Genomic DNA, 13,952 nt, shown 5'->3' on the forward strand with positions numbered 1-13,952 from the left:
AACTGGTTGCAGTCTTGTAGAGTCTTTTATATGATTTTTCAAATTTCAACCATGGATGAGAATACAGTTGGTCTTCATAAAATCAAAAAACCAACGCCATCATCCTTGACTTAGGGAAATTTCTGTATTACTCCCACCACCTTTCGTTGGGTTTCCATTTTGGCATCTTCCTGTTTAGGGTAAACTACACCTGGCCACCATGTACTTAGAATTAGTGATGCTAAGCCCTCACAACTTTATTTTGTGACAAAAAACCTCCCATATTTTCTGTAATCCAGCATTCTGCCCCTATCACCAATATTCTGGTGGTAAATGATTCATGGTGGTGGAAATAGATTTTCTTTTAATTGATTGTAAAAAGGGGATCGTTATGCATCCTTGGTGTTTTTATCGGTTTCTTTTAATAGATTATCTTTTACAAAAAAAAAAAAAAAAAACATAGCTTGATAATTAGGATTTGAATGCATTAAAAAACAGTCCAAATGAGATATTGTGGTTTAGTATGTCCATTTTCATTATTTTTGGTTTTTTGCTTTTATTACATTAAATCTTACGACCACCCTTTTATTACATTAAATCTAACGGCCTGAAGATTATTTGATTAAGGCACATCTTTCTACACAAAGACATGATGAAAAAAAGTTGAAAAACTCCATTTGAAATTTTATGAAAATAGCTCTAAACGGATTTTATACGCTTTTTTAAGATATCATCTTTTGATGATTAAACCTTTTTCCAACCAAACGGGAAAAGATAAAAAATACAACCACCCTAAGCTTTTAAACAACCAACAGCCAATGCGAAAAGACTCATCAAATGGAGCCAAGACTCAAAACTCAATGTAAACTTATATTTACCCCCTTAAACAAAACAAAGATATCCTAAATAGACAATTTAATAATTTTACCTTCATCATTAACCCCGGATTAAGTGCAAAACCCTCGAGTCTAGAAGTTGAGAAGGGTCTTAGTTACAAAATAGAATCTGGGGGCGAAGTATCACTATTCTCGGCCTGTAATTTACCTTTTTACCATTATCTACAAGCATATATGAACCATCCAAGAAGTGGCTTCAGCTTTAAACGCTGCATTTTCAAATTTGTCATTAATTGAAACCATTGAGACAATGTTGTTTTACTCGTCCAACAAAGGAAAAAGAAAAAGAAAAATGAAGAAAAAAACTTTGTGGAAGTTGCGATTTGTGTTTTATATTTACGGATTTTTCGGTGGCAGAGAGGGATTTGAGAAAATATTGACCAGTTAAGGGAACTACACCTTCACTTTCGCTGCTTCTAGATGGGAGAGACTCTGAATCAGACTCGACTCGTGACTCGTGAAATCGTGAGAGAGACGGAGGTCTTCACGTTCACGACTCTTCACGACTCTGCCTTAATGAGGTAAGGTAAGATTGTAAGAAGGGTGTTCGAATTAAAACTGAATCGATCGAGTATTTATTAATAATACACGTGACCTTATTTTAACCATTGTTACGTCACAATTTCCAATTCCCAATCTTTAAGTTAATTAATGACTAGTGAAAATGTATTATTATAATGAAACAATAATTAATTATAAGATAATAATATTAGGATTTTTTAGGAATGTATAGATGGCTTCTCTTTTTATTGTCTAAATTATTAAAAATAAAATAAAATATTTTTTTATTTACTCTAAAGAAGAAGTTTGAGCCGATCAATTTCCCTGGTTGTGGGCCCAAATCGAATCAAGGGCGTATGCGCATGCATGAAAGTTGAACACGTCCATATGCCACTAAGACAACCGTTACCCTCGCTTATAAAGTGAAATAAAATATTTTTTTAATTAATTCCCACTGTAGTCCTAACAAATAATTTATATTTATATTTAATAATTTCAAGTAAAGATTAAATAATATTATTTAAATTTAATATATTATAAACTAATGGAGTAAATAATTTCTCAAATCCGCATTCATATCAAAAAGAGGCTTTTAATCTCAAAAAAATTATACAAATAAAAATATTAATAATAGAATAATAGTTTTAGTACTTAAAATTTATAAATTTGAATGTAAAATATATCTTAAATTTTTCATAAATTATTAATTAATATTTTAATTTTCATTAAATAAAAATATACTTATTATTTACAAAAATGACATTTTATTTCATAAATTTATAAAAATAATTATATAATAAGTTTAATAATTAAAAATTATGAATTTGCATATGATATGTATCTTAGAAATTTTAGTATCTTTGAAAGAGTTTAATTTAAGATTATATATTTTTATAAATTATTAATTGATATTTTAGTTACATTTTATGATAACATTTTTATTGTTACAAAAACAAAAATATTTTTTACCAAACATTTGAGAATTAAATTTTAGTTGATTATTTAGTTAATGTTAAAATTAAAAATATAAAAATAAAAAGCAATTGATATAATAATTACATATAATAATTGCATGTGTTTTGTGACATGAACTTCAATTGAGAATAAATAATAGCTTTGTGCATGTATTAATTTGTGAAAATTTATATAATATGTTTTAGGACTCTAGATCGATGCATTATCAATAAAATTGTATGATTTATATGCATCCGCTATATTAATTGTAATATATTTATTCACAAATACTATTAGAATATACATTTCCTATGCATTTATACATTAATTTTGACTATTTTAACCTTAAATGTAATGTTATCAATATATTTATGGAATTTAGATGCATTTCCTAATGTATCCAAGCATCTCCATATTTTTTCATCCGTATCTATGCATTTCCAAAGTGTACCCGTATCCAGTTGGTCTGATACAATACCCGATATCGATACTTTAATCCTTGTATAAACCGATTAAACCGATACTTTGATTCTTGTTTTGTTTCAATCGGTTTCAGTTGATGTAACAACAGTCAGCCCGAGATATTTAATTCGATTGGCAAAATTGTGTACAATCAAACCAAACCAACCCAAGAACAGCCCAAACCCTCCCAACATCATTTGACACTATGCATCTTATGCATTACGAGTCCCACTTTTATGGTGGCTCCAAGTTGGAGAGTGATATGTGTGGTGTCATATGATGTTGGTAAGATGTTGGAACGTGTTTCATTGGCTTGAGATCCAAATTCTGTTCATCCAGCTGCACGTTGAGAACATCTCTTATATTTCATTGCCAATATTCTAGATATGCATCTAGGTGAATGTAGTCAGCAATGATGTATTTGTGGTCAGCTGATTTGAATTCAAGTAATTATATACAGTTCTTGATGGCAACCCACCCGCTGGTAATTGGGTCATGACTCCAATAGCAACCTCATTGATGACAATAATGAGAGAAGTTTGGTTATTTGGAAAGAAGCTTCCTGCACCCTAACTCAAATCGACCCAACAGGCCAACACAAATGAATGGAGAGGGGATATGGAACCTGCTCCGCCCTACATCATATATTATACTATACTTATACTCAATTGACAATATAAAAATTAAGGTTCGACTATAATGCCAAAAAGACATGTTAGTAGAAAAATTTAGAATCGGAATCATAAAAATAATAATCAATCAAGTGGGTTTTCATCAAATAATACCCAGTTAACACTGACCCAACTTTGTGATTTACCACCTAATCCGGACCATTAACATTCCTATTCCAACACAAATGCACATTATTACGCTTATCTGAAGCTCAGTTAACATCCAAATTCAGGATTAACCGCTCCCAAATGAGATTTAATTAAAAGTCTGTTGATAGAGACTGGACAGACTATCATGTTGGAACTTTTTTTTTTTTTTGTTGTTGTTGTTGGAAGCAGACACCAGCTAGCTTCCGTTGACAGCTCTGATTAGTGATTACCTCTTTTTAATGAAAAGAAAATTGAATTCAATGCAGCAGCATACACCGATACACGGGGTGTGTGATGAATCAACAAGTATTAACAAGCGGTCAAATGGCCGGCCTCTAGATTCTAGTGACTCAAGCAATGCGGTCAGGATTCCACGCTCCAGTTTTCAAACATCATTCTAGAATATAGACCACGTTCTTTTTTATTTATCATTCCAGTCTACCATGATAATTCATCACGTGTTCAAATCATTTTTCAGTTAAATCAACATTTTGTTTTCAATCTATGCTGCCAGAAGGACGTGGTAACGAAAGAGTTTTGACCAATCACAACCCCGTGAAAACTTGATAAATACCCTAATAAAAAAGCTTTTGAAGTTTTTTTTTCTGGTATTATCTATTTTTAGCACAGACAAAATTTCATTGATCAATGGTTCCCATGCATTATAATTCATTTGAGATTTGACAATGCCGGGATAATAAACTGGGGGACTACAGGACTAAGTTGAAAGGAGAGCATGTGTAAGTCTAACCAGGGTGTGAGCTACTTGATTTTTAGAGCGACAAACAAATCCAACTGAGCCATGGGAGATTTGATGAAGTATAACCCTGCAATCCGCGCGCCATGACTGAATGAATGCATCGATAGAGTAGGAGTAGGAGAAAACTTCTCCAACAGGGAATTAATCACTTATAACGCATCTCCCTCCAAATTGAAGTTCTAGGCACAACTTGAGAGCTTTTGGTAAGCCAATGCTCTACTTTCTAAAACAGAGCAGGGAGATTGGTTAGGAACCTTCAGTAACTCCGGTATGAATTACCTTCCCTGAGTTGCTTGTTAATCGTTATAATGAGATATTTCTGAAATCTATAGTGCAGTTATTAGTAGGAAAAGTTTTGAACATTGACGTTACTACCTCAAGGCTTATGCGAACCACTGCAACTAGGGTTTGTGTAAAGCTCAACTAATTTAATGAAGGAAAATCTATCGAGGGTGTGGATCGATATGGGAAAGGAAGTTTTTGGTAGAAAGGAACTCAGATACAGTCCTCACATAGTACGGTGTGAACACCGTTTTGTGATGGCTGAATCCCAACTCAATGGAAAGTTGCATGCGATCCTCGACAGGTGTAAGCTTACTCACATTCTTCTTCTCTAGCTAGCTTGAACAAGTTCTCTGTTCTCCTTCACCTTCAGCTTGCAATTTGCTTCAATGTGCCCATGTTTAAAACAAAAGGATTCAGTCCTCACAAGTTGAGAAGAACCACCCGAGTGTTGAGTGTAGAGATTTGGGGATTATTGATGTTATTCATATTGCATCTCAATCGCCGCAAGCCATTGATATTGGTAGAATTTCTTTGAAGGGTTTGCATTGGGATTCTATGGATCCCATAGTGGTTGTTGTTGACAATCTTGAGAATTGAGATGGTGGTAGGACTACACATTAACAATATGGATCATATCACATCTGCACAAGTCCAGGAATAATAATAGGTACAAGTACTAGAAGGTAACAGTACCCAACCAAATGCTTCTATAGAGCTCGAGAAAGGCTCCAATGAAAAAACAAAAACACTTTCGAAGGAGGCGTCAGTAGAATGCGATGATGATAGGCCAAATTTTCTATGGCTTGTAGCGAATAAATGGTGCTAGGATGGTCAGGAGATTAGAATCAATGAGAACATAGCATTCCTTTTTAGTAGAGTTGGTCAATATAGAGCTCAGGGTGTTCCTGATGCTAATTAGGTAGCCACTCCCACGAAAAAGGATAATTATGTTGTTGAGAATCCGGTTAGAAATAATTCCAAAGAGAAGAATAATTCTAATCCAAGAATGGGTGACAAAGGAATTTAAGAAGAAAAAAAGAATTGTAATCTAAGAAGGTTAAAGAGACAATTCAAACAAAAGCCATATCTATATATATAGGTTATCTAGAATTAACAACGGTTATCACACCCAATATTCTTCTTCCTTTAGTTTTACTTTTCATATTTTTTATTATAAACTCCTTTTTGATCATTAACAATTTCTCTCTTAAAAAAAAAAAAAGAATTTATTGATTATAAACTTTATACTACCTATGTGTTTCTATGCATAGACTTGCATAATAAAAAATAAAATACCAATTACAACTATTTCTCATAAGTTTTCATAAATCGAGCCATCTTATGTGTTGTGTTGGCTAACTAACATGTCAAAGGACATAGAGTTAAAATACTTACATAACGATTTGATGTGCCTAATATAAGGTGTATTGTATTTATGTATAAAGGCATCAGCATGTACCTATGTCGGCAATCTATCAACAATTGCCTATTTTTTTCTTGGGGTATTTATGTATTTTGGATCATGGGGGCAAAAAAGGTGAATCCAATATTTTTTTTGTATTTTTGTAATTTTTTATTCTCAATTTTATTTGAAAATTATTTCTAATATTTTCCAATAATCCAATCTCATTGTAATTTTTTTTTTCAATTTTATCATTTTGTACACATTAAATTTGAAATGAAATAAAATTTTCACAATTATTTCCAACTTATTATCTATTATTCATGCGAATTTTCTATTTTTATATGTTTTTCTTTTCTTCTAATTTTTTAGTATAGGAAAATGATAAAAAAAAAAAAAAAAAACTCATGCCAGGCCTGACTTGGGAATGGGACCCAAGGCTCGGCATTGCAGGACATAAATTGCGTTTGGGCTGCCTACAATCTGTGTTGTGCTAGCACGACACCACCCACATTACAATTTACAACTCTAATTAATAATCTATCAAACTCATTGATCTAACAAGGACTTTTTTTTATTTTTTGTAATAATCTAGGACCTATTTGGTTCATATAAATAGGGGTCAGGAATTGGAATCAAAATGCCCAACTGTTTGTATTGGGTGAAATTGAAATCCCATTCCTATTCCTTTTCGAATGGCATTCCCACATTTGAGGGAATGGTCATTCTCTCCCCCTCCCTTGGGAATGAAATCCCATTCTAACTTATTCCAATTCCAATTCCAATTCCTGTCTGAACCAAATAGACTATAAGATGGTCCATCCCAATTCCGATTTCAAGGAATTTTGATTTTAATTTGAATCCAGATTGAACTGCAAACCAAACGGACCTTTAGGCTCAGTTTGGAAGAGTACAAAATACAAATGCAAATTTGTAGAGTGCAAAACCTTGTATTTTTTATTATTTAATATGTATTTGCACTCTACATACTTGTATTTGCGTTCCTTCATAATGTATCTTGTAATGAATGTTTAGTAGATTGGGAACAAGGTTAAAAGTATCAATACTCTCAATATGCAGAAATTGTGTATCAAGAGTTTGGAACCATTGAAACTCTTGTCACTTAATAATATCTACAGCACATCCGGACCATTTTATCACTTCATAATATCTATTATGCCATGTTCTTCTGTACGTTGGACAGTTACGGGCTTCTCAATGAAACTCGCTACAACTGCAAGTCTGCAAGTCTGCAACCATTTTAAAACTCAGCAGCGCCACCACAGTTCTACTTAACTATGTAACATGAGTTTGGATTTTCTCCTCACAAAATTGGTCCTGTTAAAAGGGGTGTGAGGAGCAAATCTCATTTCCTGTAATGATGTGTAATGTAGAATTATCACTTGGAAATTCGAATCAGTCAACGATCAAGTAGTTCAATTTCTATATTGGTTTTCATGCAAATAGCGTTAGCTAATCTTTCTAATCGCAATATATTTTGTGTCACGGGACCAAACCAGTTCATGCTGGTTCAATGTAGAGATGCAGAAAAACAAGAAGCCACTTGTGGAAACTACAAGGTTCAGTTTTCTGAAGGAGCGGCAAACAAAGAGAAGAATCAAGGAGGAAAACAAGGAATATCTTGACAACTGGTAAGGTTTTTATATCTCTCCTTTCCTAGGTCAGCATCTGTAGTAGAAAAAACGAAGTGTATGAAATTATTAATTAGAAAAAGGAAAAACATGATTACAAGATAACATCACTTACTTTGCATGGATTTAATATTCAGACGATCCCCCATCATTCTTCATTCTTCTGATCCCTTCAGGTTCCACAGATTCATTTACCCCTAAAGCAAGCTCAGCCTCGAAAGACTTGGACGGCAACCTTTCATACACTCTTGATCCCAAGGGAAGAAGCTTACACTGCCCTGAGTTCAGAGTTTGGCTTAGCTTTTCATAACTCCATCTTTGCTGAATGTAGACTACTATTGCCAGCAGAACTGCAGTTACTGGTATTGCAATATCCCCAAACTTGGAGTAGAAATCCAAGCTAGGATTCACAAATTCATACTCCTCGGAGAAATATGGATTGAAAACCGGAGTTCGTATGTAGTCATAGACATGAGGGAGAAGTCTCACTATGGTGACCCCGATATAGTAAACTTTCCTGAGAGGTTTGCAGTGGATCTGCCACAAGAAGTTGCCAATAATTTGAGGAAGCAGGAAAAAATCTTGAACAAGACCCACATACTCCTCTAGTTTGGTTTCCCACTCCCACAGTGTATGAGCATTTCCACTTGGATCTATATATTTTTGTTGCCGGAATGGCCTCTGGCTGGCATTGAAAGCATGAACGATGAGAACAATTATGAATCCAATTGTGTGTATAACTAGACTAGTGAAGACGACCCGTTTATCACTAGGAACTCGACCAGGTTCTAGAGGGGTGCGTGTGAGTAGTCTGATACGGGATTTCCATACCTTCTGGCCAAGCCTAAGAGTTAGAAGAAAAGCAACCAGTACAAGAAGCTTTACCGTGTAATCAATCACATGGAACCATTGATTCTTATCAAGATCATAAGATGGCTTTTCATATTCTTCAGAGGCCATCCGTTTGAAAAGAGCCTCAGCACCTGTGATCAGTGGGATACTATAGCCAAGAGCTTGCACACCTAGCATGACAAGAGATATATAAGGAACTGCATCCACTTTATCTCTGATGTAGATCAACTGGCTTAGAATGCAAACAATTGCCAATGAAAGTGTCAGAATCCGAAGAATCCCCTCAACTCCTCTGCGAGAAATTATGTCTTCCCGTTGCTTTCGATAAAGAATTGGAAGAGTCTGGAGGTTGATTGGGCTAAAATAGAGGGGGTCATCTTCAGTCCTTTGGCTAGCAATAGACATCTTTGCAGTTGGATTTATTAACCATAGGGCAGTTGTGGGTGGGTATTCTATTTTAACTTCAATCGAGCAATCCAACCCAGCTTCAAGGTCATGGCTCTCAAATAAGATCTTCCATGAGGCACGGACATCTCTGCAACCAATTAGGTACATCTTTCCAAAATGTGGATCATATAGACCCTCCAGGAACAGCAAAGATGCATTACTATAAAGTTTACCATCCAGTATGAGCTGAGCTGAGACATTCAGAAGCATCTGTCTTTCAGTGGATTCAGCCTTAGCATGGAATGGAAAATCTTCTGTTCTTGCAGTAGAATAATTTTGTGATGGCCAGTAACGCCCAAACAGTGGTCCAAGAGATAGTATATCCACTTGAACAGTAGTTCTTAGAGGGTGGAGGTTGGACAATGGATCTGGGACAGCAGAGACATGCAGGGTGAGGTCCTCAGATAGAAGGGAAAGACTGACTAGGAATGACTCTGAATCTTGTAGTGAAGGAAATTTGAGGAATGATTTCTTGATGACAGAACCGAGATTGAAGGGCTCACTTCTCTCTAAGAAAGCACCAGCTAACTTGATTTTTGAGTATTTGTATGACAAATGAGAGGTGCTAAACTGGTCCCACAGATCGGAAGGCTGCATTATCTTTTCAAAGGATAATGGGAAGTATGAACCAGTTCTGTTATTAATGCTTGATATACTCCCAAGAATGGCATTTCGCTGTTTGACAGAAAACACTAGAGGAGCATATGCACAAATTCGAGAATCACATTTATCCACTGATTTTCCTACAACTCCAATGCAACCAATCATGCATAGCTGCCCGCTGGAAGAACTCCAGATTCCCTCAGCAGAAAGAGTCATGTTGCTAAGACCTGTCCTCTCCACAGCAGTAAACTGATTCTCAAATGGAGGAACAGCTCTGAACACAGCAGACACCCTTGCAGAGCGACCATTGCCCTGTGCTTCACACCTCACATCCTGCATGAGAAGCCTAACATTTTTAAAGCCACCATCAGTGGCATTAATCTCCTTTACTGACATGAAGGGGCCCAACCTGCGGCAATACTCATCAGCGTTATTACACTTCCAATTTGGCACAACAAAGAAGGCCTCTCTAGATGTAAATCTCTGAAGAATCCCACAAAAATCAGACCCTTTATAAACATCAGTCCCATCATCCATCAAGTTATCAGGATATGGGTATGGATTACACGTCTTGGAGATGAGTTCTTCTGACCCAAACTCATAATTCGCATAAGGGCCCAACTGAGAAGAAATGTGAATGGTATCAAAGTACTTAATACTTGATTTCTTGTTTAGGCTTTTCATTTCTCCATAAATTGCCCGGCTACTCAAGGTAAGGGTCTTTGGGTAATGAAGGACTAGCAAAATTTGATCATCCTGCAAAAAACTTGGCTGGTAAGCGTAAGGGTCAGATGCCTTCGCCCACTCCCATGGATCAGTAGAATCAGGCTGACGAGAAGGCAACATCGAAGTCCCCAACAAGCACATCACACGTTCCCCTCCTTTCTCCCCTCCTTTCCCCTCGGATTCAGTATAAACCCCTTGAAACGAGACAGCAAGCTGAGAATGTCCAGGCCACATCTGAAAGTCAGGGGATCCCTGAAGATATGGCTTATAGGCAAACGACCCATTTCTGGTAATGCCGAAAAACAGCAACCCACTGACAGCGATCGTGTACTTCGATGTTCGGACTGGATTAACGTCCATGACACAGAAAGAAATTAACTTTAAAGGAGAGATGAGATCTGCAGAGCTTCTGGGCATGTCACGGTCATCAAATGGAATTATCGGTGAGCCGTCCTCCTGCTGCGCCCAATCCCCATTTAAAAAGGAGAGCTCATTTCTAATAGTATACACTCTATTGTCATCTGGTTTCAGTTCAGAAGCCGAAGATATAATAGACTTGCATTCCCTCTTGACTTCGTCGAGCCGATCGTACTTATAGGTTACAGAAGGTTCGCCTCCGGACACGGCGCCATCAAACGGCGTCACATATGAATCGGTGAAACTAAAGGAAAAGAATACCAGCAACCCCAACAAAATCCAGATATATAGATCCGAAGATGGGATCCTCATGGCTGGAAATCCCAACTGGGTCTTCCCCCAAATCGTCGACCACCCAAAAACTATAACCAGAACTCTGAAGACCCAATTTCACTGGCTCAAATTCTTCAAAATCCAGAGAAGAAAAGCAGCATTTTGAACATAATTACCCGCAGAACAACATCTAATTCATGTTAACCGCCTCCAAATAATCGATGAAACAAAACCCGGAAGAACAAAAAATGAATTACAAGACACAGATTCTATAGCCAAAAGTGGTCTAAGGTGGGAAATCTATGAAGACTTAGATATGAAAGGGCTCACCTGGAACATGAATTGGCTTTGTTTTCACTTTCCTTTTTTCCGTGTGACGCTGAAGCTCATCTGATACTCAGATCTTGAGATTGGAGAGACAGACAGACAGAAGTTAGAGCACAGTGAAGTTGAAGTTCACGGAAGGATTGCACCCTTGACTTTCATGCAAAGGCAACTAGGTGAGAGTGGAGTCGTGCAGCTGGTCAAGGTCAAGTATCTATTTTCGTAAAAAAAAGGTTTTTAATGACAAATAGCTTCTTAATCAGTTTAGATTTAAAGATAAGTTAGTATTCTGCATATCTGAATTTGCGGAAAACACGTATACCTTGAGATCTCTACAGCAAATTTAGAAGTCATCTGGTGGCCTGTAGATTTGATCCAATGAAATACAGACATCAGTCAAAGATGTGTGGTGGTGATTCCCCTCACACACAAATCTTGGTATGCCCTAAAATGCACCATGTAAGTTGCACTACAAGATATGAAGGGCAGTTTGGATATTTCATGAAGGTTGTGTTGGTCATTTACTATTTACGAAAAATCTCGGTTCATTAAAAAAAAGTGACGGTGGTCGATCCGCCGATTGCCCCGGCGACGGTGATGGGTCTCAATCGGATTAGGTCAGCTGCTGTCTTGGAGTGTTGGAGCGAGGGAGGTCGAATGGCCTGAGTCGGGACCGTCTGGTTTCTCTCTCCCCTAGGATTTGCACATGGCACATTTGATACCCCGATAAATCACTTTGCCAACAGGCTGTAGTGATCAACCGTTCGATTCGAATCATGGAGAACTCCCACCTTTATATTCTATGCAAATGCACAGCATTATCATTTTCATCCAACGGTTTGGGACACAACAGGAAGTATGATTTGTAAGTTGCAACTACCATCCACATCTAGGAACTAGGATGGGACCCCACGCTTAGTCAGTGGAACCCACGAGGAGGCAATTCATTTAATCTCAACCATCCAATTTGTCACATTCATCCGATGGCTGACATGTGTCCCTCCCAACGTCTTCATAATTGACACGTCAACGAACTATAAGTGCGAGTGTATAAGTAGGCAAGCAATAATTTTGAAGTTATGAATGATTGCACGTGCACTGTTCGACAAAATAACAAAACGATTTGCCTCCTGCGTCGAGCTTGGAATCAGTTCGAGCGCAACCTCTGGCGTGGCACAGCACGTATTAGTTTCAGAGGAGACTGCAAGCTTACACAGTACTGTCAATTTTAGCTTCTGATTAAGCTTGTTGAAGTTCCATTTCTGCTGAGTATAGACTACAAGAGGAAGCACGGCCATAACTTATTGGGTTCCTGTAACTGTTGTGAAGCTGGATCTTTGACGTTATCATAAACATGGAGAAGCAGCTTTATTACTGTGAATTAATCCAATGTTGAAGGCCTTGCTCAAGGGTTAATTACCATGCATCTACCACAAAATATTGCCGATAATTTGAGGAAGCAAGAAGTGTTGAACAATGAACCATGTAAATTAATTGTAAAGAGCCCAGGTAACAAGAACATGCTTATCACTTGGGACATGTCTCTTGAATCCCTTATCACTTGAATAGACTCTCTCTGTATCCGTGATCAGCGGAAAGCTAATGGGGTTAAAATAGTAGGCTCTACTTACAAATTCTTTCAGACCCAAATAGAAAAGAAACTTCCCAAATGCTGATCTTATCAAAACATTAAGATCCGATTCTCTAGTTAGAATTTTCATTTCACCACGGTTAAGCTCTATTACTGATAGTGAAGGTCAGTAATTACAGTTAGAGCCATAATACTTCATCAATGTCCATGGATTGACAATACCTTATGATATGGCGGATTTGACCCTCCAATGACATTATGACACGTGGCACCTCATGCCAATTAAGTGCAGCCTCTTGACAAGTAATCAGCTCGCCATAGGCAATTCACCTTCAAGTAGCCTGGCACCTCAGAACAAATAGGTGACAGTTGGGACTACTTTGGCAACAACTTGCCTTTGCTAAGTTGATGGTGTCCCACCAGGTATAACCTGGCACAGGCGCGACCTAGCCCTGGCATGAGCTGGTGGGCTAGCCCAGGCGCCAACCTGACAACCCCGAGAAGCTCACCACCATAACCTGCATTTTATGAGATTGTGACTTGTAACGGCTATATTAGCTCACCCAATCCCCGAGTCAGACGGAGATGGGCAAACTTACCAGTTGGTGGCTTTATCCCCACCTAATACGAAAAGTATGTCCCATCACAACAAGAATCCAGGAACTGCTCCACCTAACCCATGAGAACTTCAATATATAAAGACTCCTCCCCAGGGGCGAGGGTATGTTCTATTTTCATTGGTGTGTAATCTTTGCTCTCTAGCTCTCTCAATGTTATCATCTTCAAGCTCTCTACTACCGCTAAGTTCTAACTTAGCCATCGGAGTATCCCCGTCGGGTGAGCCACCACGGGATCTTTGACTCATCTCTTTCAGGAACCCCAGTTCTCATCGTTGCTGGCAGCCAGATCGTATACAGCAGGGAGCATCCAGATTACGCCACATCACCTTCCATGTAAGGAGATATTGTTGTCACCAGCAAACACATCAAACTTTCCCCTCCATTCTC

The 13,952-nt window shown here is 37.5% G+C and overlaps 1 protein-coding gene across 4 annotated transcripts; it reads right to left on the reverse strand.

Annotated features, from left to right (window-relative positions):
• Positions 1-7,115: 7,115 nt before the first annotated feature.
• LOC148842811 (PII, uridylyltransferase (DUF2921)) lies at positions 7,116-11,575 on the reverse strand. 4 transcript variants are annotated; one of them, XM_088960052.1, is made up of 2 exons: positions 7,828-11,575; positions 7,116-7,310 (listed from the first exon to the last, which is right to left on the reverse strand). In XM_088960052.1, exon 1 carries the CDS (start codon positions 11,067-11,069, stop codon positions 7,839-7,841), a length of 3,231 nt encoding a protein of 1,076 aa, XP_088816178.1. In that variant the 5' UTR covers positions 11,070-11,575; the 3' UTR covers positions 7,116-7,310; positions 7,828-7,838. The 4 variants fall into 4 exon arrangements, with proteins under 4 accessions (XP_088816178.1, XP_088816176.1, XP_088816177.1 ...); XM_088960050.1 differs by having other exon boundaries at positions 7,116-7,398; XM_088960051.1 differs by having other exon boundaries at positions 7,116-7,433.
• Between the last annotated feature and the right edge of the window lie 2,377 nt (positions 11,576-13,952).

Source organism: Nelumbo lutea, chromosome 8 (assembly GCF_056320005.1).
Source record: "Nelumbo lutea isolate HS-2025 chromosome 8, American lotus-T2T, whole genome shotgun sequence".
Lineage (NCBI taxonomy): Eukaryota > Viridiplantae > Streptophyta > Magnoliopsida > Proteales > Nelumbonaceae > Nelumbo > Nelumbo lutea.